The sequence below is a fragment of the Macaca thibetana genome, chromosome 7 (genome assembly GCF_024542745.1).
Source record: "Macaca thibetana thibetana isolate TM-01 chromosome 7, ASM2454274v1, whole genome shotgun sequence".
Classification (NCBI taxonomy): Eukaryota; Metazoa; Chordata; class Mammalia; order Primates; family Cercopithecidae; genus Macaca; species Macaca thibetana.
The window spans coordinates 27,097,308-27,123,003 of NC_065584.1; the positions used below are offsets into that span (position 1 = coordinate 27,097,308).

At 37.7% G+C, this 25,696-nt stretch overlaps 2 protein-coding genes across 8 annotated transcripts in view; one reads left to right on the top strand and one right to left on the bottom strand.

The window, feature by feature from the left end:
- The window catches only part of CEP128 (centrosomal protein 128), a 445,924-nt gene that overhangs the window by 385,814 nt on the left and 34,414 nt on the right, over nt 1-25,696 (top strand). For all 7 annotated transcript variants that reach the window (XM_050798934.1, XM_050798932.1, XM_050798937.1 and 4 more), the window contains 2 exons: nt 9,582-9,659; nt 13,530-13,643. In XM_050798934.1, the coding sequence (XP_050654891.1) occupies nt 9,582-9,659; nt 13,530-13,643 (192 nt within the window). The remainder of the gene's footprint in view (nt 1-9,581; nt 9,660-13,529; nt 13,644-25,696) is intronic.
- LOC126959600 (endogenous retrovirus group K member 19 Env polyprotein-like) overlaps nt 13,637-25,696 on the bottom strand; it is a 68,688-nt gene continuing 56,628 nt past the window's right edge. Inside the window, exon 5 of the transcript XR_007727576.1 lies at nt 13,637-14,967. The gene's annotated coding sequence lies outside the window, so the exon portion shown is untranslated. The remainder of the gene's footprint in view (nt 14,968-25,696) is intronic.

Sequence of the window (25,696 nt, forward strand, 5' to 3'; positions counted from 1 at the left end):
TGGGTCTCAGAGTTTCTGCTACTGTTCAGCAAGTTCACAGCCTAAGAGTAAGATGCCCATCTTCCCCTCACACAGCACTCCCGAACTCCACAAGACCTTCTCCTGGTTAGGGGTGAGGGGCTAGCAGTCCACTCTCCAAACAACATCCTCATATTTATTTAGAGAGTAAATAAGAGGATGTCACTCCTCTGCTCAAACCCTCAAAAGACCTTCCATCTCAATAAGAATTAAATACAGAATTTTAACTGTGGCCAAAAAGGCTCTAAAAGCTCTTGCCCCAGACATCTTTGGACTCACCTGGCAGCAAGCTCCTACTTGGCCACACCAGACTCTTCACTATTCATTCCTGCAAAGTGCCAGACAGGTGACCTCCTTAGGGCCTTGGCCCTGAGTTTATCCTTATTGTGGGAACCCATCCCCAATATTTCAATGGAGGTTCTTTCTATTTTCCAAGTGTTGCCCGGCTGAGAAATAAAGAGAGACAATACAAAGAGAGGAATTTTACAGCTGGGCTGCCAGGGGTGACATCACATATCTGTAGGACTGTGATGCCCCCTGAGCCTCAGATCAGCAAGTTTTTATTCAGGGTTTCAAAAGGGGAGGGGGTGTAAGAACAGGGAGTAGGTACAAAGATCACATGCTTCAAAGGGCAAAAAGCAGAACTGCTAATAAAGGTCTAACAAAGATCACATGCTTTTGAGGGAACAGGACAAAGGGAAAAAGCAGAACCACTGATAAGGGTCTATGTTCAGCGGTGCACATATTGTCTTGATAAACATCTTAAACAACAGAAAACAGGGTTCGAGAGCAGAGAACCGCTCTGACCACAAATTTACCAGGGTGGAGTTTTTCCCCACGCTAGTAAGCCTGAGGGTACTGCAGGAGACCAGGGCGTATCTCAGCCCTTATCTCAACTGCACAAGACAGGCATTCCCAGAGCGGTGTTTATAAACCTTCCCCCAGGAATACATTCCTTCCCCAGGGTATTAATATTAATATTCCTTGCTAGGAAAAGAACTTAGCAATATCTCTTCTATTTGCACGTCTGTTTGTAGGCTCCCTTCAAGAAGAAAAATATGGCTCTTTTTGCCCAACCCTGCAGACACTCAGACCTTATGGTTGTCTTCCCATGTTCCCTAAAAATTGCTGTTATTCTGTTCTTTTTCAAGGTGCACTGATTTCACATTGTTCAAACACATGTTTTACAATCAATATGTACAGTTAACACAGTTATCACAGTGTCCTGAGGTGACGTACATCCTCAGCTTACGAAGATAACAGGATTCAGAGATTATTAAGTAAAGACAGGCATAAGAAAGTATAAAAGTATTACTTGGGAACTGATAAATGTTCATGAAATCTTCACAATTTATGTTCCTCTGCTGCGGCTCCAGCCGGTCCCTCCATTTGGGGACCCTGACCTCCCACAACATATCCTGTCCCCATTGCTTTCCTCTAGCAATGCTCATGACTCCGTCTGCTCCAAAACCATTGTATCAGAGAGGCTGTCACAGACCACTGTGTCTAAAATAAAAACCCTGTCACTCACTACCACTTTACCCTGCTTTACACTTCTTCAGAGTGTTTACGACATCACATTTTATGAACATGTTAGTTTCTCTCCCATTTCTGTTCTTGAGGACAGAGAGTTTTTACCTTTTCACTGCTAGAACAGTGAGGCCTTCAGTAAATATTTGCAGACTGAATAAATGTGAAAACCTTTCCTTCATCGAATAATATTCATTCATTTGTTTATGTAGCATTTGCTGAATACCTCTCCTGGGTCAGGCACTTTGGTGGAATGCCGGGGACAGACATTCCCTACCCTCATAATGTTTATTGCCCACTGCTGCTGCAAGCATTAATCGGTCACACAAATGAATATAATATTAGTACTCCAATAAGTGTTACCATAGTGAGGCTCATGATGCAATGGAGAGATTGTTTCACAGTATCAGAGAAAGCCGGGGAGCCTTCCCTGAAGAAGTGATGACTAAGCTGACATATGAAAGAAAATAAAAGTTAACCAGTTCACTTAGGATTTGTACTTTTCGTTAGATGCAAATTCTACATTTAAAAACATAATGAGTGGAGTTGATGATATGCATGCTGAATTAGTGTTTTAATGTATGTAATGTACTTCGAAATGCACCCCAAAAATAAGTTGGATTGAAGGATAGACAGAGTGATGGATAGATAGATGGATTGATATACGATAAAGCAAATATAAAACATAATGTTAACAGTTGAATCTAGGTGGTGGGTATACGGGTGAGTTCTGTAAATTTCTTTCACATTTCCTGTATGCTTGAAGATGCTCATAGGATTGTGGGGAAAAATGTTAACCAGATAAGGAAATTGGAGGGAACATTCTCCATGGAAGGCACAGTATGTACAAAAGTAATTTATGTGCTATTACACTTCTATTACTTTAACATCTTAGATGATGTCTGTAGAATAGTAAATGCATTTCTAAATATTAGATATAGTTTTAATTAAGTTTGGCTTCTGCTTTGTGCTCTGTTGACTAGCTTTTATTAGCTCTAATTTTAGATTGTCACTGACCTCTTCACCTTTTAGAGGTTACTAGAGTTGATGGTACCTCAGAGATTCAGCTTTAAAAACAAAAATCTGCTTTGAAAAGTACTTGACACTTTTCAGTGCACATTTACATTCACTCTCCTACTTGTGACTATCACAAGTAAGTACTTGATAGTCACAAGTAAGAGAGTGAATGTGAATGTATTATTCTGTGAGTGTAGAATAATAAAGACCATCATTATTGATCCCCATTTTCCAAGTAAGATACTGAAGCTTAGAAGGGCAGGGCAAAGTCATATTCCAAAAATCACAAAACACAAGTAAGTAACATTACTGGAACTATGAATATCCACAAATTAGGGATGCTGATTTCCAATGAAGCATATCTTCCACCTCTGTTCATCATGCAGCTGGTTACACGTGTTTGGGACCTGTGTATCTAGAAGCATAGTTTCTTTACCTGTCACCATAGCAAAAATTGCTAAACACAGTATCTTCCAGGAAACCTTGGCTTACACTCTTTGCTCATTTTTTAACATGCAATCACTTAAAAAAAAATGTTTTTTTGCAAATTCTCTGAAATTTATTTCCCTTGTGAGTACATTTTATGTTCAGTTTTAAGAAATGAAGTGATTACAATTAAGTAGATTGTAGATCTCAAGACCCTCATTGTAAAACAGTTGTAAGTGCCTAGTTTATTGTTCAGCACACAGAGAACATTAAACTAGTCCTCGTTTGTCTTTGTCTGTTATTTTTTCTTTATATCAGGGAGTGGCAAGAATGATATTAAAGGAGACAATCTCAAGAGTTCTCGGTGGAAGAGATGATTCTTTATTTCCTCTGTCTTCCCTTCTCCATCAAATCATTCTTGGTGTTTTCTTATCGAAAGGAAAAAAAAAAAAAAAAACCCAAGTCACTCATTGGGAGAAAACACTACATCTTTTTAAGCTAATAGTAAGATAATGGATTAGCTGTAACGTAATTTGGTTATATCTAAAAAATAAGAAAGCAGTAATCTGAAATGGCAGATTCTGTGTTTCATATAGTTCCTCTCTTAAAAAAAATACTGTGAATGAGAGTTGGAAAATAGCTAGAAAGTGTTCTGTATCTCAGTTTTCAGTGAAGATATGTTACCTGTTCTCAAATTTTATCATTGCTTTTTAAAGATCTTCTACCACTTTTGACTACAATAGTGTTATATGAAGACAAATAGAATTTGTTGTTGACAGAAACTCTTCTAGATGTTAGCCCAAATGTAGACACTGATGTCGTAGTGCCATGTTAACTTCACAAGCATTTTTACTTAACAAGCCTTATGTACCCTCTTACCTCAATACACATGTAAACACTTCTAAGGTGGTATCTGATTTTTTAGACTACTTCTAAAATACAGTCTAGAAATAGAGGACTCCTCTGATATCCCAAGAAATACACACAACTTTGAACACTGGGGCTCATAAAGGATGTGCATCAGCACCATGACTTTGCTGGCCTCTTCTCTGCTACTGTTTGGTTTGGTTCCAGTGAGTGTCTTATACAATTTGGAAAACAGGGCCCTATGAAGCCAATACAGCTGTGCTGGATCGAGTTACCCCAAGTGAAAAGGCATACAGTCTATCCTTTTTATGATCTCACCCTTCCTCTCCTAGAAACGTGTTTACTCAGGTCCTTTTACCACCTTTCAGCCATTTGTCAGGAAAGTTTTGCAGTGGATCTGTTTCCAAATGAAATAGAATTGCATTTTTGAACCCAAATAAACTGCTTCATAGCCTTATTTATTTAACATGTGTGCAGTGCCAAAAACTCACACATTTATTTTTGAAATAAAAATGTAGATATCATCTCCTTTAATTTATTCATCATCTAAACCTCAAAACACATATGATTTCAATAACACTATAAGAAAATGGTAGTTGTTATATGTTAATAAGAAAATAAATGTCCTTTTTTTTCAAAGAGCAGTACAAATACTAAAATATATTTATGGCTAAATCTGTTCCTTAAGTTTTCTCTACAGGAGACAGGAATCTAAGAATTGCAATGTATTTCCCCTTTTTAATTCCTAATTGCTGCTACTTATGTTGTCATACTATATTATTTAGTTTCCCTGCAGTCAGAAATAAAAGAACTCCTAAGGAAAAATGTACTGTGGAACAGTACAGACAGCTCAGCTTCATAGGAGTTTAGTGTTTGTTGAAGATTTTGGAATGGCAAAACTGAGAGCTTACTCTTTGCCCTTGTCAACAGATAGCCAAACACATCTGTAGGTGCAAAGGCCACAGGGCCTATTAGACAAGATTTCTGGATTTCACTGTTGCTTCTACCACTTGATCTTGCCCTTAGTCTAGAAGAAATAAATAAAACTTCAAACTTGTGCTTCTGGGTTTTTAATAAAGAGGTCAAGATTCAGTGAGTTTATTAGAACATGATAAGTCTACCTTTGTCTGCATTCAGCCAACATTTATTTGAAACACCTCTTAGCGGCCAGATAGTATGCTTCACTAGTGTTAAATGTTATGAAAAAAAGAAAAGGCAGTGTTAGTATCATAAAACTCCTCTGACATTTAACATCCTCTAATCAACAGAAGGACTCTGCAGACCCTGAGTGTGTGTATGCACGTGCGCATTTGCTCACACAAGAGTCTGTTTAGACACGTGGTCCTGAGTACAGACTCTTTAACACCAGTGAGATGACATTCTTTATGGTTTCATCTTAAAACTTTTCTTTCAGAAATAAGCCTATCAAGGACACATCTTCAAAATCTAGCTGCTAAGAGTTAATAGCTAGAGAGAGGTTAGGAATTTACATAAAGCACTCACTATTTCGGCTTCTAGTTGCAATATAGTCTGTTTTAGCTGGCAATTTGCCATGAAAATATTTTCCTAATAAGAACCTTGCCGTTTCTGCATTTCGGCTGCTTGGATTTGCATCACAGCTTTGCCACCATCTGACTGTAAGGAGGTTATTTATGTTCTCCAGTCCTCAGTTGCCTCATCTGCATAATGATGATAACAATAATACGTACCTACCTCGTATGGTGGTGTGAGGGATTATGAAGTGTATTCAAACTCAAATTATGTGTTCATTGTTCAGTCTTTTGTTTTGCTACTACACAGGATTAAGATGAACAGATCATCTGTTTTGACCCTACTTCTAGGCCCCTGGAAATCCAGCTCTTCTAGCCTCTGAGATAAATCAAATATATACAATGTACTGGCCCTTTATGAAGTGGAATCTTAATTGTGAACTTTTCTTTGCTTTCTAATTTTAAACCCCTTTGTAAGCATCTGATTTATTTATTCTTGAAAAGAATTAAAGACAAATTAAGCACATGTCATATGCTGGTGACATTATTGAAATAAACTTTGCTCCCTTAATTTTTTAACAGTGGGGACTTGTCCATGCCCTTTAAGGCATTAGATAACGTAAGGTAGAAAAAAAATTAACCAACTTAAAAGACAAAATGTTTCCCTGACTCTGCACAAAGTATTTGCCTGGGAATTAACATGACATAGGTCCTCATGACATCTCTGAAATACAGCAAGTTCCTTATTTTGAACTATTCATCTGCTAATGGATCTTGTCTCTCTGGCTATGAGCTTTGGGGTGACAATAATTTTGAAATCTCAAGTAATGCGACAAGATTCTAATCACAGAATCCCAGCCAATCTTAAATTTAAAAAAAAAGAAAAAGTTGCAATGTTATTCATGTTCTTGAGTCTGTATGCCAAAGTGGCAGTTTTAAGTACACTCACATAGATGCAGAGAAAGAGAGAGAAGAGCCAGAAAATATATTTTTCTCCCAAAAAAAATCACTTAATCATGAAATTATGAGACCTGAGATGCCTGTAGGATTGGACTCATCATCTTCATTACTTCACATCTATCTTCTTGTTGAAAATGCCCTAGTTAGTTCAGCATTTGTGCATGCATTTCCCTTAAAATAAGTACAAATAACTTTTTTCTTTGTATAATTATTACATCCTTTGCTCCCCTGGGTAAGCTAAATGCTCCTGAGGAACAGGAACCATGCCGTCTATGTTTGTGGATCTTTCTATGATCTCGAAGATAGACATTGTTGTTAATTGACTAGAATATAAGGATGAAAAGAAAGGTATGTGTACCAGAAAGTGTTTCTGATATTGAGGAAGTATTTATAAGCAATGCATAAATGGAATATAAAATAAGCCACAAGTGAAATCAATAGTGAGAAAGTATAAAGATTGGTTGATGGAGATATGGGGGTGGGGGGGAAGGCAAGGGAGGGGAGAATAAAGATAACTGCACCGAGAACAGAGGGAGTTAAGGAGTTTTTCAGAATTCACTCACAAAAACATAGCCATTTGAATATACATCCAAAAACATAATAGTCAAAAAATAGTATGTAAACGCATGCAAGGAAAAGAATGGTTTCAGGTAGTCACCTGGTTGATTGAAAATTTTAAGCAAAACTATTTACATAACATGCTGCGTTTTACAGCAGGGCAAGAGATCATTTGCTTATTTTGAGCACAAAATGAGTTTTACATACTTACTTAACCTTGCTTCAGAAGATCACTTCTAAATGAGAAAAATAAGGGGCAAAAAAAGGAAATAAAGTTTTAATACTACAGATATTATTGGAGTGTGTTTATGAAGACGATTTTATGCAATGCATAAAATTTTGCTTTAAAATCATCAGGGCATTGCTTTGTATTTTATTGTTCAAGGGTCAGTATAATTCCTGAGAAAACCTATAATTTTATTGTTTAAATAAATATAGCATATACAGTGGCTAAAACTGCAAGCTCCTAAGCCTACATGTCGTGGCCTATAGTAACAAACACATCACTTTGGTGAATCTTTCCTACACATGAAAAAATTAAATAAAGTCATCTAAAACGCACAGCAGTGTAAGTGAGTACATGTGGCCTAAAGACTAACAATAATATAAATGTTAAAGCAGAAGGAACAAAATACTAAATCCTTTAAATGGAACTTGAGAAAGAGAACTTTATGAACCTGAAGAAACAGCACGCAGATTTCCTTTTCGGAATAGCAGAGTTAAGGTGTTTCTGCCCTTCTCAAAAATCTCATTACAAAAATAAGGATATGAAGCAATAGAAAAACTGATTTACACTTGTCAAAACTAGAAGACATCTGTAACTCCAAGTCACAGAACACTGAAAAGTAGTAAAATGACTCGGAACAGACAAGGTGAAACTCAAGGACCTGCCAAGAGGATAGCAATGGAAAGCAATAGAAGATCATTCACCCTGCAAAATTCTGGAAAGGCTTTTGCATGGGAATAATCAGCACAGTTACTGTTGAAGGAGGGGGTGGATGGGTACATTGAAAGTGTCTGTAAGGAAGGGTTAGACGCTCAGCCCTCTGTCTCCATAACTGCCTCTACCCCTGAACCCTGTGAAAGACGTAAAGTATATGCTGTGGGGGAACCTGCATCAATGAGGCTCTGGATTGGATATGCCAGGTAGAGAACAGCATCTCTCTGTTCGGGGAAATAGGAGATTTCAAATAGGAAAGTTAACTGAGAAAATAATGAACTCCTCCCGAGAAAAAAATATACAAGAATTATCTGGGTATGGTAGTGTATGCCGGTAGTCCCAGGTCCTCAGAGGCTGACGTCGGAGGATCGCTTGAGCCCAGGAGGTTGAGACTGCAGTGAGCTGTGAATGTGCCTTTGCACTCTAGCCTGGACAACAGAGTGAGACCCTGTCTCCGGAAAAAAAAAAAAATACATATTCTTAATTGAGAGACTCCCCATTCCACAAAATGAGCCAGTTGACTACTTATTTAGCTTACAATTTCATTATTTAATTCTCAGGGTAGGTATTATTTATGATAATTAATGCTATATGATGCATTGATAACTAACCCTGAAATCTTATGGCTTAACACAATAGAGGTTATTGTGTGACTCACATGAAATCCAATATGGTGGGCAGCTCTCATGTTAATCTTGTAGTTATGCCTTTTGGAGCATGTGGCCATCAGGGTCCTCATGGCAGGGGCTGGGATAGAAGGGGGAACGCTCAGGTTCAACTGTCTCATTCCAGAAGTGACACTCTCAGAATCCATTGTTTAGAACTTTCACAGGGGAGAAGTAGGGAAGTACATGGAATACTGAGGGGACACTTACTTCTCTGCAACTTTGTGTAAATTCATGTCCAGATTCTTGCAGGACACATCACTTTCTTCCCATGTGTCAGCCATAGGGTTTATGGTTTATTTCACTGAACAATTAAAATTCATTTTAAATGTAAGAGCTAGCACCTGTTACCCGCCTAAGATGTGTGGCCTTGTGACAGAACTGAGAATACAGAGATGCTTATAATATATATGCAGTCTCTAGTCTTAAGGTTATTTTACCATTTAACTTTTTATTTTATGTTTGCTTTGAAATAATTTTCAGATCATTCTCTGTTAATGTTCACAGGTGGGTGTAAGTGATCAGCTAATTAAAGACTATGCAATAAGTTACTGACTTATGATCCACAGGATCTTGTGTCCCTGAAGCAAATGTTTAATTTCAGATATTTCTTCCAAATCTTGAGAACCACTCTGCCTTCCCTTTTAACTGAAATAATTGCCGAGAACTCTTTTCTTCTTTATAATGGCAACATTTGAGAATCTCTAGTATGCTCCATAGATAAGTAACTGCAGATTCATCTATTTCTCAGTATTACCTCATGGTTTATTTCTGATGTTCACTGAAGCAGGTTTGTAAATTAATATTAATATGAAATAGTCTATAGAAAGTTTCATAGCATATCAGTTGAAAGCAATTATCCAGGAAGAATTTTTGTATCTGAATCAGTCTTGCAAATGCATCTCATATAGTTTTTGAAAGGAAATAATTCTTCTGATTTCAAAAGATACATTTATCTTGGAAACACTATTATATATGTTCTTATTTGACTGTCTAAATCTACAGCTTGAACTGCTTCTTCCAGTGGTGCATCTGACTTTTAGTATGTGGATTCTGAGAGTATTAATCAATTTTTTATAACGTTTGGTTTCCTTATGTTTTCTATTTCAGAGTACCCGAGTGGCCTTGGACCATCTGGAGTCTGTGCCTGAGAAACTGAGCCTACTAGAAGATTTCAAAGACTTCAGAGTAAGAAAGAGTTGGCTTGTCTCTTTCAGTATTTTATCTGAGTGAGAACACTTGACATCTTCCTGATGTGCAAAGAAAAGTATAGTGAAGGAAGAAGGACTAAAAAACATTGGGGACTTTTAACATACCACCTTATCAGAGTTTATTGACATTTGTGAAGTTAGAATTGAAAACAAGTGCAACTTATATATTGGCACAAGATAGGAAGATACTTTTACTGTACTACTAGACGCTCAGTTGGGCCCCTAAAGCTTTAACAATAATTTAGAAAAGCCTAAGAATTAAAGGGAGTTACACATTACACTGACAGTAGGTAACTTTTTTGATTAGCAATTTTAATTTGTGAATTATATGGGTACTGTTTGTTTTAGACATATGGTAGTTCCCAGGTTATCTTTATACTATGACATATGAACTCAAACCCACATAAATTTCACATTTCGTATTTCATGGCCATTTATTGATAGACCTCTAACCACAAAGCATTTCATTATCAAGCCAATTTGTTACATGTGTTAATTTACCTTCTGTAATTTTTTAAATTCCTCGTAGAGGAGATACTCAAAACAAATATCTCTGTTGCCAGTCCTGCCGGACAAGGTCTGGTCCCAAGAATGTCATATATAGCCTTAGGACTGCAGATGCAATGTAAAATTTTAATGATTTATAATTTATTGACCGTGTATAGCTGAAGCTAACAATGGGAAGGATTTCTTTTTGGCAACCATGTAATCATATTTCACATTGACCTTAAAATATAACTTATGTTATATTTAGATTCTGTTTAGATCTGACATATTATTTGAAGATACAGTGGATAGGAAAATAGCCAGATCATGCCATATTGATTTATTGGAAGCATTGATAAAATGTGGTTCCCAAGGTCTACACTATCTTAAAATTACCTTGCATTAAGCATCTTTTGGTAGTTCTGTAACTAACATTTTTGAGTGAGATCCAGTTTAGCTGACACATCTACAAAGCTAGACTATCCCAAATTGAACAAAACCAAGTGTTTCAAATATATTTTACTGAGTTTTGATTCTTTCTCATAATTTGATTATATATTTGCAGTTTAAATATCTATTAAAGAATTATGAAACCAGTATCCAAAACAATGCAATTTCTGTTTACTCTTAAACAACCCGATGTGTTAGGAGGCAATATGTTATATCCATATTCTTTTCGTTTTTTCTCTGTAGCTAACAGAAATTATCCAAGTAAATGAAGGGGAGACAAGAGAAAGTATGGGAAACAGGTGGCCCTCGTCACTGAGAAATAGACACCTGTCTAATACCAGCATAAAAATATAAAGTGTAACCTCCAGTGACAGATCACTTTTGCCCCAGTTGTCTACAATGAACTGAATGTTCATAAGTACAGTTTAAAAGTTGTATTCTCTACTATTACCAAAAGGCTAATTATTATTATTTTTAATCCTATGAGCTGGTGATCATCTACAAGTCTAGCTCATATACATACAGACTCACATATGAAGATGCCTAAATAGTGAAATTTTGGGGGAAGGTCTTTTTCAGAGTTCAGCATTGTACTTTCCAATATATTAAAATTGAAACCTTTAGCTTGAAAAGGGAAAGAGTTAATTTTAATTAGCAAGTGTTATGCACACACTGCATGATACTTAGCAGGTGCTAAGTACTTTATGGTACATGTTTCCTAATCTTCAGAGATACCCTATAGATGGGTATTATTTTCGCCCATTTTATAGATGAGGACACTGAAGCTTGGAGCCCATAAACTAGCTGGAGGTGGGATCTAATTCTGTGTAAAACAGCAGAGCCCATCTGCTTCGCCCTGCTGCTTTTAGCTTAAAATCCATTCTACATGTACTCTAAAGTCCTCTATGTGATTACAAAGAGCTGATTTTAATCAACTTAACAAAAATGACTAGACATGGCCTTAAATGAAATACATAAAGCCTTGAGATTATTAGATGTAGATTATATTTATTCAAACCCTTTAAACCTTCTAAAAATCAGTGTGGTGTGAGCAAGAATACAAAGACCTAAGTTCTGGTCCAAACTCATGCACCAGACAAAAATCACTTAATGCCTCAGGAGATATGTCCACATTCATGTGACGAGGCACTTGAACAATATTATCTCTGGGTTCCTATATACGTATTTCTTGATACATAGACCATATCCTATGACTTTAAGTGTGAGTACAGACCTTATCCTATTTGGATGGCCTGACTTTATTCTTGTTTAAATGTGGTCATATTTATTTTGAAAGAATTGTTGGCCGGGGGTGGTGGCTCACGCCTGTAGTCTCAGCACTTTGGGAGGCTGAAGTGGGCGGACCACCTGAGTTCAGGAGTTTAAGACCAGCCTGACCAACATGGCAAAACCCCATCTCTACTAAAAATATAAAATTAGCCAGTTGTGGTGGCACATGCCTGTAATCCCAGATACTCAGGAGGCTGGGGCAGGAAAATTGCTTGAACCCAGGAGGCAGAGGTTGCAGTGAGCTGAGATCACACCATTGCACTCTAGCCTGGGTGACAGAGTAAGACTCTGTCTCAAAAAAAAATTGTTTTATCTCTACAATTCCATATTTAAACATTACATTTTTGATTAGGTGGAAAGGAAGTAGCATTGAGTTCCAAGTCCAAACTGCCACAAATTGTCCAGCCCTGGGCAAATCATTTTAACTTCCCTGGGCTCTAGTTTTTAGAGGTTTTTGTTTTGTTTTGTTTTTGTACTAAGCATGAGAACTTTGGAATTATAATACCCCTTCTAGCTTGAACATTCAGTAAGTTTAAGGTTTCTTGTGACGTTGAGGGACACTAAATCCCTATATGTATTTTTTTTTACATACCAAAATCAGTTATCCTCATTGTTTTTCTAATTTCTCCCTAAATAATAATAGAAATGTCTAAATAATTGTCTAGAGTAACTTGTTTACTGTGTTCCTTCTTCCCACAAGAAATGAAGAGAAAAGAAAGAAAAAAAGGCAGGCCCTGGAAATTTTTGTTTTCTTAATTTTTTTTATTACCTGAATCTTTTTCTGTTTATAAAGGCAAAGGAGCTATCCTTAAATTTAAAAATCTACGTGACATAATAGTTAAAAGGTAGGATGTTGTTTATGGATAAGTGAAGTAAAAGGGCTCTAGTTTTATAGGTAGCAATTTTTTAAAACAAGAATATATTGACGCTAAGTACCAATCCAAGGGATAGTACACAGCATCCAAATGTGGCATGTGTCATTAATGACATCTTTGGACAGTACATTGCTGCTTGAACCTTGTTCTAAAGGGTGTCAGTCACTGTAGATGGGCATAGGGACTAGTTGTTAAAAGAATTCAGGTAACCACTGTAGGATGCATTGTATTTTTATGGTTTTATCCACAGTGACAATTTTCTTCTTTTTCTTTTTCTTTTTTTTTTTTTTTTTTTTTTTTTTTTTTAGACAGAGCCTTGCTCTTTCACCCAGGCTGGAGTGCAGTAGCACAATCTCACTGCAACCTCTGCCTCCTGGGCTCAAGCGATCCTCCTTCTCCCACCTCAGCCTCCTGAGTAGCTGGGACTACAGGCATGCACCACCACATCTGACTAGTTTTTGTATTTTTTTATAGAGGTGAGGTTTCATCATGTTGCCCAGGCTGGTCTTGAACTCCTGGAGTAGAGCAGTCCTCCCACCTTGGCCTCCTAAAGTGCTGGGATTACAGGTTTGAGCCACTGCATGTAACCTTCTTTCTCTATGGTGGCCTGTGATTCTCCTATATATCTCTAAATTTTTGTAATTATTTATTTTCATTTTTAGCTACATATAGACTCTTTCTTACTCTAATTTCAAGCACCAATTTTCTTTCATCTACCAGTTCAGACCCTTTGCTTTTTTCCCCAGGATTCCTGCAGTTCATCTGAGAGAACTGATGGAAGATACTCTAAATACAGAGTTCGCAGAAATTCTCTTCAGCATCACCAAGATGACATCAAGTACAGAACCAAAAGTTTCAAAGTAATGTTCTTTATGTACATTTTTAGTCTTTAAGTAGTATCCATGTTTAAGGCTACAACCTCTTAAGCAGCCTCTGTTTGTGTAAGGGCACTTGTGAAAGAAAATATTTTCCTTGATATATTAAATAGATTTTCAATTCTGTGGAAATAGAGAATAAAAATCCAGAGTTTGTGCTTATCACATTTTGTCTGGGAAGTAAGCCTTAAGTCTATGCCATCACTGCTTGATATGTTACTTGTTCACGGGAACTGGTGCTGCTTAAGAGCCAAGAAACCCCTGGTCACTGTTTGGTCAAAGTCTTAGTGTGATGTTCACCTTCTTCTATGTATAAGTCTAGCTGCTGTCCACACTGAAGTCTGCAGTAGGTCAGATAATGTATTGTACTTTGGAATTCTAGTCATTTTCTTCTAGAGGGGATATGAACTCCGTATTGATACTTCAGCTTTTGTTTCATTACCATGGAGCCAGCACAGAACACTGGGAAGACTTAACTATATTAACAAAAAGTATACATTCTCTAGAGCCTACCCAGTATCCATCTGGGATCTGGGTGATTTTAAATCCATTTGATCTTGGGCAGCTCTCAGTTTAGAGCAGGGTTTCTCAACCTTGGCATTCTTGATATTTGGGGCCAGTTAATTCATTGTGGTAGAGGCAGTTTTATGCATTGCAGTATATTTAGTTGCATCCCTAAAACGTATGCACTAGATGCCAGTAACATCTCCCATCTCAAGTTGTAACATCCAAAAATGTCTCCTGACATTGTCAAATGTTCCCTGGAGGGCAAAGATGCCCTCTGTTGAGAATGCTGACCCAGAGAGAATCCATCTATATTCAAATGTGCACTCCAAGTCAATTACAAAAAAAAAGCTAAGGGTTTTCTGGCTTTTTTGTGTTCTTACAAACTTGAATATGTATGAATATTCATTACACTGTATATATTCACTTATTACTGTGAAATATAATTATTTCTAAGAAGCGTCTTTCCTCCTCTGAATGTAATTGGATAGAATGCTCAGTGGATATAAAGACAGTGTTCATTTCCATAAGTCCTTCTTAGCATGCTTAAAATGAGCATTATACTTCCTCCCTTCCAAACAAAAATTAACACAATTAGGACAGGTTATTGATACTCTTACTGTGAAGAGAACATCCTGTGACTTTGTTCCCTTTTACCTTTGTTTTTAATAGATCCGTATATTCACTATAGTAGTGACCTTGTCTCGTATGGCAATTTTTAAGTTCTCTAAATCATCTTCCAACATTCCCAGTCAGGTCCTGCAAACTCAAGCATTTCTCCACCATTTAAAGGAGTGCCGCTAATCTATAACAGAAATACAAAGTTTAGGCTACAAGAGCTAATGATTATTGAGCATATTTTAGAACAAACCACAAGACATTTCTCTTTTTGTAGGTGTTACATGCCTTATATACATTATCATATTTAATATTCACGTCAATCCTCTCAGATAAGCATGACTATTTTTCCTTTATACCATTGAAGAAAGCAAGGCTGTAGAGTAATTAAATGGGTGAATCAGGATTAAAACCTAAGTCTGCCTGGCTTTAGTAATTTACGTCATTGACCACTGTGCCATGACAGTATGAGTTTAGACCTTATATACCTAATTTTTTCTAGAAGTCACCAAATACAGGAATATATTTTCAATATGTAAAAATCAGTGTTCTCCGAAAATGCATAAACATAGTACATGCCTCTTAGTTCAACAGAGGTCTAGATGCAAATGAAACATTTAAAACATTATTTTCCAGTACACTTAGAGTTGGTATCAGGTGAATCAGTGCTATCTAGTGGCACCCAAATTGCTATAAATCAATGCAATTTCCATAACAGCATATGGCAAAGCTATGAATGTTTAACATGTTCAGCAAGTAATCTCATTGGAGTTCTTTTTAAAATTACATTTGCAGCTGAAGAGGGAATCAGGCCTAGTTCATAAGAGGGGCCAGCACTTAGCAAAATGAAAAATAAGCTTGAAAATTTTGCAAGTAGATAGTGCAAATATAGGATAGAGCTGCAGAACACATTTTATGATGGCGTTGTTCCACATTAATACTACTTAAATATTTTTTAAACGGATACATTTCAGCAATGGATATATCTACTATCACCATATGTCACAGGTTCCGGCCTGAAATAATATAGTAATCTGACGTAAAACTCACAGGAATATAACATTTTTGGTAGTCATTGGAGAGGAAAATATAGGAACACATTTTTGCCAATTGTAGATACCAGTGGTCATTTTCTCATACTCCTTTCATGAAAATAAGTTTTTAAAAAAGACAGAGAGAAGGCAGCTTTAAAAGAACAGCGAGCTTAAATGAGTAATGAGAAAGTGTGTTAGTCATTTCTTGTCTTCATGGATAATCAGAAGAGCCAGCTATGATACCTCATTGACATCCTGAAGAAAATGCTTCAAATAAGAGAAACAGGAACTCAAGAGAGAATGTGCCCCTTACTCCATCAGTTTCAGAAGACATTATTTCAGCAGCTATTAACTTTCCCCACATTTGCTAAGACAGAATTCAAAGAAAAGGCAAATTACAGGGACTTGAGTTAACTGGTTCTACTGAAAACTACAGTTCCAGGGAATCAGTGTAAAACTCAGTTTAATGCAACAAACATATATTGTACAGCTACCATGTTGCAAATCACAGTACCTGTGGGTGTGTGGTTGGGGAACAAATGTGTAAAGATGCAGAAAGCATGGTATTAAAGGAGAGAATATTTACCTAGTTATCTTAATTCTAACAGACACAGGTGCTCTAGAGCAGAGGTTGGCAAACTGCTCATGGGTCCACTCTTGCCTGCCAACTATTTTTGTAAATAAAGTTTTATTGTAATACAACCACACTCATTTATTCACATATTGTCTTTGGCTGCTTTTGCACTGAACAGTAGAGTTGAATAGTTGCTACAGAAACCATATGGCCCACAAAGATTAAAATATTTACTATCTGGCCCTCTATAGAAAATGTTTTCCAACCTCTGGTCTAGAGGAAGAAGAAATCACTAATCTACTTCTTCCTTTACACATTATGTGACATATTTCCTTTTCTGTATTTGCCAATCAAATAGATACTCTCCAAGCTCTTTGGAAAGTCATAATACTTATTCATTCCGCAAATATTTATTGAGTGTCAGTTGTGTGCCAAGAACTTTCTAGGTGCATGGGACTCACGTCAGTGAACAAAATGAAGCAAAAATCTCTGACTTTTTTGTTGTAATTGGACAATATTCATGTTTTTGTTGTTGTTTTTCTAAACACAGAATTCATCAAACATTTATTGGATTTCTAATGCAAATCAAGGCACTGTGCTAGGAGCTCAAGAGAATGGCACAATAAGAAAAAACATTACCAACCCTTAGGAATTTAAATCCTTCATACAAATTACTGTGGCACAAAAAAGAAAAGGGCTAAATGCTATAAAGATAGCCCCATAAAAGTGGCCCCAGTAAACTGCATTGGGGGTTCAGAGGAAAGAAAGATGCTCAAGAGTCTTTTGAAAAGAGGTTCATACTGACAAGGCACAAGAAAACATTTATCCACATCTCAGTTTGGGAGAGGATCACTATTAGAATTTCAGTTGTAGATTCTGACTATATTCCTGTTGACAGACAAATAACTGTTGGAATAGCAGACTGTGTTGGCAGCTGGCTTCTCTTATGTTGTTGCTGTTGTAAGAAGGTAATGAAACATCCAACATGACCACACTGCTGGTGTAGGGAAGGGTTAGCAGGAAGTGGGCAAGTCAGGTTCTCTTTCAATCACTCCAAGGCTAGAGCCATCTCCTCTGTTTATTCCTGTGGCAATCACCAGAACAAAAAGGATCAGCTTTCTAGAAGCCTGTCAGGATTTTGAGCAGGACCATCATCCCCAATTGTGAGAGCATCAAATGTAATATTGTCTTAAGTTGACCAAGCTAACTGGACAAAGCCTGATCTAAAAGCTTATATTTAGAATTCATTTCAAAGCTGAATCTAACACAACATTTTCTCTGTCTTGGTAGACAAGAAAAGCATTTCATGGCCTCTCTTTCATCAAGCCTAATTGGGTTTCTGTAGGACATACAGGCTTCCTTCCTGGTTCAGCTGTTTCAAATAGAACAGAATGTTCAAAAGTCAGCCAGTAACACAGCATCACTAATTTGAATTCACAGAGGAGCATGGTTTTATCCAAGACATCCCCATTTATTACCTTTATCCATACTAAATATATGGTTTTAATTAACATTGGAATTTTTTAGTAAAATTGCAAAAGGCATGTTTATTCTCCATTCTTCTTCCCCTTGAAAGAAAAGTCATGATTTTTAACTTGTAGTTGAAGAGTTAGTATACAGTTTCTTTTTAAACAAACAGATGTTTTATGGGATAAGATGAGGTAGGTGAGGAAGCATTAATAATGGCTTTCGGCAGAGTCCATGGAAGCAGAGTTTGCCAAAGCCCTGTCATATTTGTTCAGTGTAAGCACGTGTGTGATATAAGTACATTTTTTGTTCCTTGAACTCATTTCTCTCTCATTGAATCTTTGTGATTTGTTTATACCTTGCTCACAGCAATTAATGGCTGTTAGCACTTTCTCTCTCAAGTCAGCTATTTCTGTACATATCTTAAATCTTCTACAACAGTAGCTTCTAAAGCATGCTATGTATAATTCCTAGTACAATTCAAGATTGTAGGTGATGTATAAACATTTTTATTTTAATGACTATAAAAATATATCACTAATGGATTATTACATTGATTTTTACAGATATTGCTTAGGAATAGTAGTGGCAACCATGGGAGAATTTGAGAGAGCATTAACCCTACAATACTCCAGTTATCTCATTTATAACTACTCCATGCTTTGATAAGAAGTCATATGTAAACTAATATGCAAATACAGCTCTGTGCTTCTCTCCATCCTTTAAGCCTCTCCTATACAGAGATTTAGAGTGCAAGGTTAACTTTTAAGTAAATGTAAGAGAAAACAGTAGTAAAACTATAGGTGAATATTGATGTTAGGGAAATGCTCTTCTACTAGATTGTATGGGCTTTTGAAGGCAAGCACTGCCTTGACTCCAGAACACACAGTGAGTGTACAACACATGTTAAATTGGTGATTTTAAAAACTTTTAAAAAATCATTTTCTAGTTTCAGCCTTTCTAAAATTCTAACAAAAATTTAATTGCTATTTTTGCAGTAAAGATTACATGACACATTTAAAACCTTACAGGCAATCAAATCATGCTGAAATATGAAGATATGTTTATTCTCTTGAAGTGGTCAAGACTAACCTGCTCGCCATATTTAACTAGTCAATTTCATCCTGCTCTTCAAAAATTAAACAAAAGGTTGCCAGTTGAATTGGTATTTTTTTCTTTGTTACAAAATCTGAAATTTGTAATGGATCTAAAGTGCTTATTCAGAAATCAACATGGGTACTTAGATGAGCATATTAATATTTTAACCTATTAGAGCCGCACTTTATCAAACCCAATTCCCTTAGTAAGCCACATGCTTTTACCCTTCCCAATAATCTACTCCACAAAAATATTAAGAAAAGAAAGATTGTGAACAAATGTAACTATATAAGCCATTTTTAATCATCTCTAATTCAAAATTCTAGGTACTAAATACCTAAGAAAAACCAATTAAATTTATTAGTTTTTAACAAACATCATGATATATTCATCCAAACAATGATTGTTTCTTTTAAAATAGTCACTTTAAGGCCGCGTGTGGTGGCTCATGCCTATAATCCCAGCACTTTGGGAGGCTGAGGCGGGCAGATCACGAGGTCAGGAGATCGAGACCATCCTGGCTGACATGGTGAAGCCCTGTCTCTACTAAAATTACAAAAAAAAAAAAAAAATTAGCTGGGTATGGTGGTGGATGCCTGTAGTCCCAGCTACTCAGGAGGCTGAGGCAGGAGAATGGGGTGAACCCGGGAGGCAAAGCTTGCAGTGAGCCGAGATCGTGCCACTGCACTCCAGCCTGGGTGACAGAGCGAGACTCCATCTCAAGAAAAAAAAAAAAAAAAAACCAATAAAGTCACTTTAAGAGACTAAGCACTGATTCCTATGAACCATCATTAAAAACATCTTCACACCCCTCCCTTTAATTTCTTATGTCAATGGCACATCTTTTTGAGTATGCTTGTTTGTGGCAAATTTTTATCCACTATGAGTGGATTTGGTTTCTGAAAATGGATTAAAGTCATGTGAAGCCAAGTCTGAAGTAAGTAAAAAGAAAAAAAATTGAGTAAAATCTTTTCATTATTGACACACTAGGAATATCTAATTTCATACAATAAAACATCAATTAGATATTAGTCCTATTATGAAAACTAGTCAAAGAGACTCAAATGGATTTATCTAGAGGAATATTTTCATAAATCTGTTAATATGGTAGATGAGTGTTGCTTTGGTTTTTTTTTTTAGATGGAATCTCACTCTGTCATCCAGGCTGGAGTGCAGTGACGGTCTTGGCTCACTGCAACCTCCGCCTCCTGAGTTCAAGCAAGTCTCCTGCCTCAGCCTCCCAGGTAGCTGGGATCACAGGCATGTGCCACCATGCCTGGCTAATTTTTGTATTTTTAGTGGAGATGGGGTTTCACCATGTCGGCCAGGCTGGTCTGCAATGCCTGACCACAGATGATCTGCGATCTTCCACCTCCCAAAGTGCTGGGATTATAGGTGTGAGCCACTGTGTCTGGCTTGCTTTGGGTTTTTAATATTGTTGTATCAATTTGGATTCCCAATGGTAAATTTGCATAGTTTGCATAGTTAAAAGTACTGGTTGTTCACTGTTTCTGTCTGGATAGATTAGAATTATACAATGTTAAGGCTGAGAGGACTCAGAGATGATCTGGTGCAGCCCCGTAATTTTTTTACATCAAGACACTGAGAATGTCAGAGCAGTAATCTCCTGTTTCCCAGCTTCCACCACAGCAAACTTTAATTTCTGCACTTTGGTCAAGAAATGATCATCATATGACCATTTATTGAGTTCTTTAGTGTAGATGGCACAGTGCTAAATTGTGGAGTATTTGTATGGGTAGATGGAAAAATGAGTAGATGGAAAGATGGGTAGATGGAGACAATCATAGCCTCACCCTTTTGGAAGTTAAAATGTAAAATAGCAGCCACACAGATGGAGATATGGAGGGCAGACTTTAAGTAAAACATCTGCCCAGATTAAACTTTCAGATAGGAATAAAGTAGTTTACTGAGGAAGAGATTAAATTTTCTTGAGCACTGATAGAGAACTGGGAATTCAGAGTAGGGCAGAAATGGAGGGACAGTGCATTATTAGGCTAGAGACAAATTCAGGAAAATATTTTTGCCAGGGAATCTGAAATACATACGTGTTTGTTCCTTCTCTCCAGGGGAAGGGCTGGACAAATTAAAATTTTAAAAAATTAAATGTATCATTTGTCTCATACACTTTGAACTTATAATATTCCAGAGAGAAAAATACTTGGTGGGTATCATTAAATATTCATCATTAGAGATCAGTTTAGCAAAGACATTTAGTCAGGTTGGAACAGCTTTTTAAAAAACAATTACAATGTGGGTTATGAAATAGAAGTGGAAGAAACCCAGGAAAAATATTAGAAAATGCAAGTCCCTTCACTCAGTGGAACTTTTGCAGAGATTTCTGGCTAACTAGTTTGTTGAGACTTAGGACAGCAATGAAAATAGGTCCTTGTGCTAAGTATATAAGAATTGGTAAGAAGCAAAAGCTGAGATCATTAGAATTGCAAAGAATGTTCCTTTTTAACAAATATTTCCTTTTTAATACTTAAGCTTTTGGTGAAAAGATAGCTAGGAATTGGAAACATTCATTTTATGGTCACCTTATAAAATTTACTTTTATAGAAGTTCCACAAATTAATTATCAGTATAGAATTAGAGGAGATGACAGTTTTGTTTTGTTTTGTTTTTTATATTCTGTTATGTTGATTGTTCAAAGCATTTTGAAATATTTTTATTTGAGGGTAGTCTTTTAGGGTTAACTTGGCTAGTTTTGTTTCGAGGTAATATAAAAAATTCTGACAATATTTTGTAGACTTATATTAGAACTTAAAGATATAATAGAGTTAAACCTCCTCATTTTCCAAAAGTGAAAGAAAGAAATGTGAGTGATTGAATCATGAATAAGTCAACAATTGTAAAGGGAAGGAATAACAGTCATAAATGTGCGTTCTCCTATTAACAGTGTCAAAATATATGAAGAAAAAACTGATAGAATTGTAAGGAAAAATAGTCAAATCCATAATTATAGTTGGAGATTTCAACATTCCTTTTTCAGCAATTTATAAAACAGTAGGCAGAAAGTCAGTAAAGATACAGAAGACTTGAACAATACTATTAACCAAGTAAATTTAATTGACATTTATAGAATACTTCCCCCAAAACAGCTAATTACACATATTTTTCATGTACACATTGAATATTTCCCAAGGTAGACTATATTCTGAGTCATAATGAGAGACAGGGCTACGTGGATTTCCTAGGCCGACTAAGAATCCTTAAGCCTAGTTGGGAAGGTGACCGCATCCACCTTTAAATACGGGGCTTGCAACTTAGCTCACATCTGACCAATCAGGTAGTAAAAAGAGCTCACTAAAATGCTAATTAGGCTAAAATAGGAGGTAAAGAAATAGCCAATCATCTATCACCTGAGAGCATGGGGGAGGGACAATGCTCAGGATATAAACCCAGGCATTCGAGCTGGCAATGGCAACCCCCTTTGGGTCCCCTCCCATTGTATGGGAGTTCTGTTTTCACTCTATTAAATCTTGCAACTGCATGTTCTTCTGGTCTGTGTTTGTTACGGCTGGAGCTGAGCTTTTGCTCGCCATCCACCACTGCTGTTTGCTGCGGTTGCAGACCCGCCACTGACTTCTACCCCTCTGGATCTGGCAGGGTGTCCACTGCGCTCCTGATCCAACGAGGTGCCCATTGCCACTCCCAATCAGGCTAAAGTCTTGCCATTGTTCCTGCATGGCTAAGTATCCTGGTTCATCTTAATCAAGCTGAACGCTAGTTGCTGGGTTCCACGGTTCTCTTCTGTGACCCACGGCTTCTAATAGAGCTATAACACTCACCACATGGCTCAAGATTCCATTCCTTGGGATCCATGAGGCCAAGAACCCCAGGTCAGAGAACAAAAGGCTTGCCACCATCTTGGGAGCTCTAAGAACAAGGACCCCCCCCAGTAACAATAAAACAAATTTCAATAAATTTAAAATGATTGAAATTATACAATATATGTTGTCTGTCCACAACAGAATGAAATTAGAAATTAATAACAGAAAGATACCTAAAATTTTCCCAAATATTTAGAAGTTAAACATGATACTTCAAATAATCCATGGATGTGTCAAGAAAATCAAAAGGAAAATTAGAAAATATTTTACCTATATAAAAATTAATACACAATTTATCCAAATTTGTGAGATCACCTAAAAAGTGCTCAGAGGGAAATCTGTAACATGAAATGTGTATATTACAAAAGAAAAAATGTTTCAAATCAATAGTCTGTGCTTCCATTGTAAAAAACTAGAAGACCAAGAGCAAATTAAACCCAAAGTAAGTAAAAGCAAGGATACAGTACATTTAAGATCAATGAAATTAAAAAAATAAATAAATTACCTAAAAGCAGATTCTTCGAAAAAATCGATAAGAATTAAAAATCTCTAGCCAGACTGATTAGGACAAAAAAGAGAAGATACGGCCGGGCGCGGTGGCTCATGCCTGTAATCCCAGCACTTTGGGTGGCCGAGGCGGGCAGATCACAAGGTCAGGAGATTGAGACCACGGTGAAACCCCGTTTTTACTGAAAATACAAAAAATTAGCCGGGCGCGGTGGAGGGCGCCTATAGTCCCAGCTACTCAGGAGGCTGAGGCAGGAGAATGGCCTGAACCCGGGAGGCGGAGCTTGCAGTGAGCCGAGGTCGAGCCACTGCACTCCAGCCTGGGCCATACAGCGAGACTCCGTCTCAAAAAAAAAAAAAGAGAGAGAGAGAGAGAGATACAAATGGCCAATATTAGGAATGAAAGAAGAACATTACTACAGCTCCTAATGATATTAAAAGAATAATCAGGGGGAGGAGGCATAGCAAGATGGTCAAATAGAACCCTCCAGCAATTGTCCCCCTATCTCTCTCTCAGGAAAACCAAATTGAACAACTAACTATCCAGACAAAAAAGCACTCCTATATGAATCAAAATTCAGGTGAGCAATCACAGCATCTGGTTCTAACATCATATCAAGGAAAAAGGCACTGAAGATGGTAGGAAAGACTATCTTGAATTGCCTACATTTCCCCACTCCTCCTCCATCCTCTGGCAGCAGCCATGTGGTGGGAGAGAGAATCTGTGTGTTTTGGGAAGAGAGAGAACAGTGATTGTGGAACTTTGCATGGGAACTCAGTGCTACCCTGTCACAGTGGAAAGCAACACAAGTCAGAATTTAGTCATGCCCATGGAGGAAGCATTTAGACGAGCACTAGCCAGAAGGGAATCATCCATCCTGATAGTTGGAATCGGAGTTCTAGCTAGACCCATCACTATGGACTAAAGCTCTCTGGGATCCTAAATAAACTTGAAAGGCAGTTTAGCCACAAGGACAAGCCTGGTACCGTGCTGGGCTTGGAGCCATTGGCGTGACCTAGTAAGACAATAGCCAGGGCTATCAAGGGAGTGCTAGCATCACCTATCCCCCAACTAAGGCAATACAGCTCAAAGCTCCAGGAGACACTCCTTCCTTCAGATTTAGTTGGGGAAAGGAGAAGAGTAAAGAGGACTTTGTTTTGCAACTTGGGTATCAGCTTAGCCATAGTAGAATAGGGTACCAGGCAGAGTCCTGAAGCCCTCATTCCATGACCTAGCTCCCAGATAACACATCTAGACACATCCTGGGTCAGAAGGGAACCTGCTTTGTTGAAGAAAGGACCCAGTCATGACAAGATTTAACACCTGCTGACTAAAGAGCAGCCTGTAGGTCTTGCACACCTGTAATCCCAGCACTTTGGGAGGCTGAGGTGGGCGAATCACCTGAGGTCAGGAATTCAAGACCAGCCTGGCTAACATGGTGAAACCCCGTTTCTACTAAAAATACAAAAAAATTAACCGGGTGTGGTGGTATACGCCTGTAATCCCAGCTGCTCAGGAGGCTGAGGCAGGAGAATTGCTTGAACCCGGGAGGTGGAGGTTGCAGTGAGCTGCCATCGCACCATTGCCCTCCAGCTTCGGCAACAAAAGTGAAACTCCATCATAAAAAAAAAAAAAAAAAAAAAAAAAAACCCTAAGTGGTACCTAGGCAGTACTCGCCACAGGCCTTAGGTAAGACCCAGGCCTGTGCTAGCTTCAGGTGTGACCCAGCACATTCTCAGCTGTAGTTGTCACAGGGAAAGACTTCCTGCTTGAGAAAAGGAAAGAGAAGAGTAAAGGGGACTTTGTCTTGCAGCTTGGGCAACAGCTCAGGCACAGTGGGGATGCTGATTCCAGGTCTTGGCTTCTGGACAACATTTCTGAAATAGCCCTAGACCAGTTAGGAGCCTGTTACCCTGAAGGGAGAGACCCAGGCCTGGCAGCATTCACTACAAGCTGAATGAAGAGCCCTCAACATTATCTGGTTGACAGTTTGTTGAGTGAACATCGGTAGTAGTTAGGCAGTACTCATCATGGGCCTGGGACTATGGTGGCCACAGAGAGAGACTCTTTCTTCATGAGGAAAGAAGAGTGAAAAGTAGGAAGGACTTTGTCTTCTGGCTTGTGTGTCAGCTCAGCCTCAGTAGAATAGAGCAGCAAGTAGATCCCTAAAGTTTCCAACTCTGGACCGTGGCTCCTGGATGGCATTTCTGAATCTGCCCTGGGCTGGGGCAGAGCTCACTGCTCTGAAGGAAAGGCCACAAGCATGGCTGGATTCACTACCTGCTAACTGGAAAAGCTACAGGCCTTGAGTGAACATGACCAGTAGCCAGGAGTTAGTCACATGGACCCAGCAGAGTCCTAGTGGTGATGGCCACAGGGAT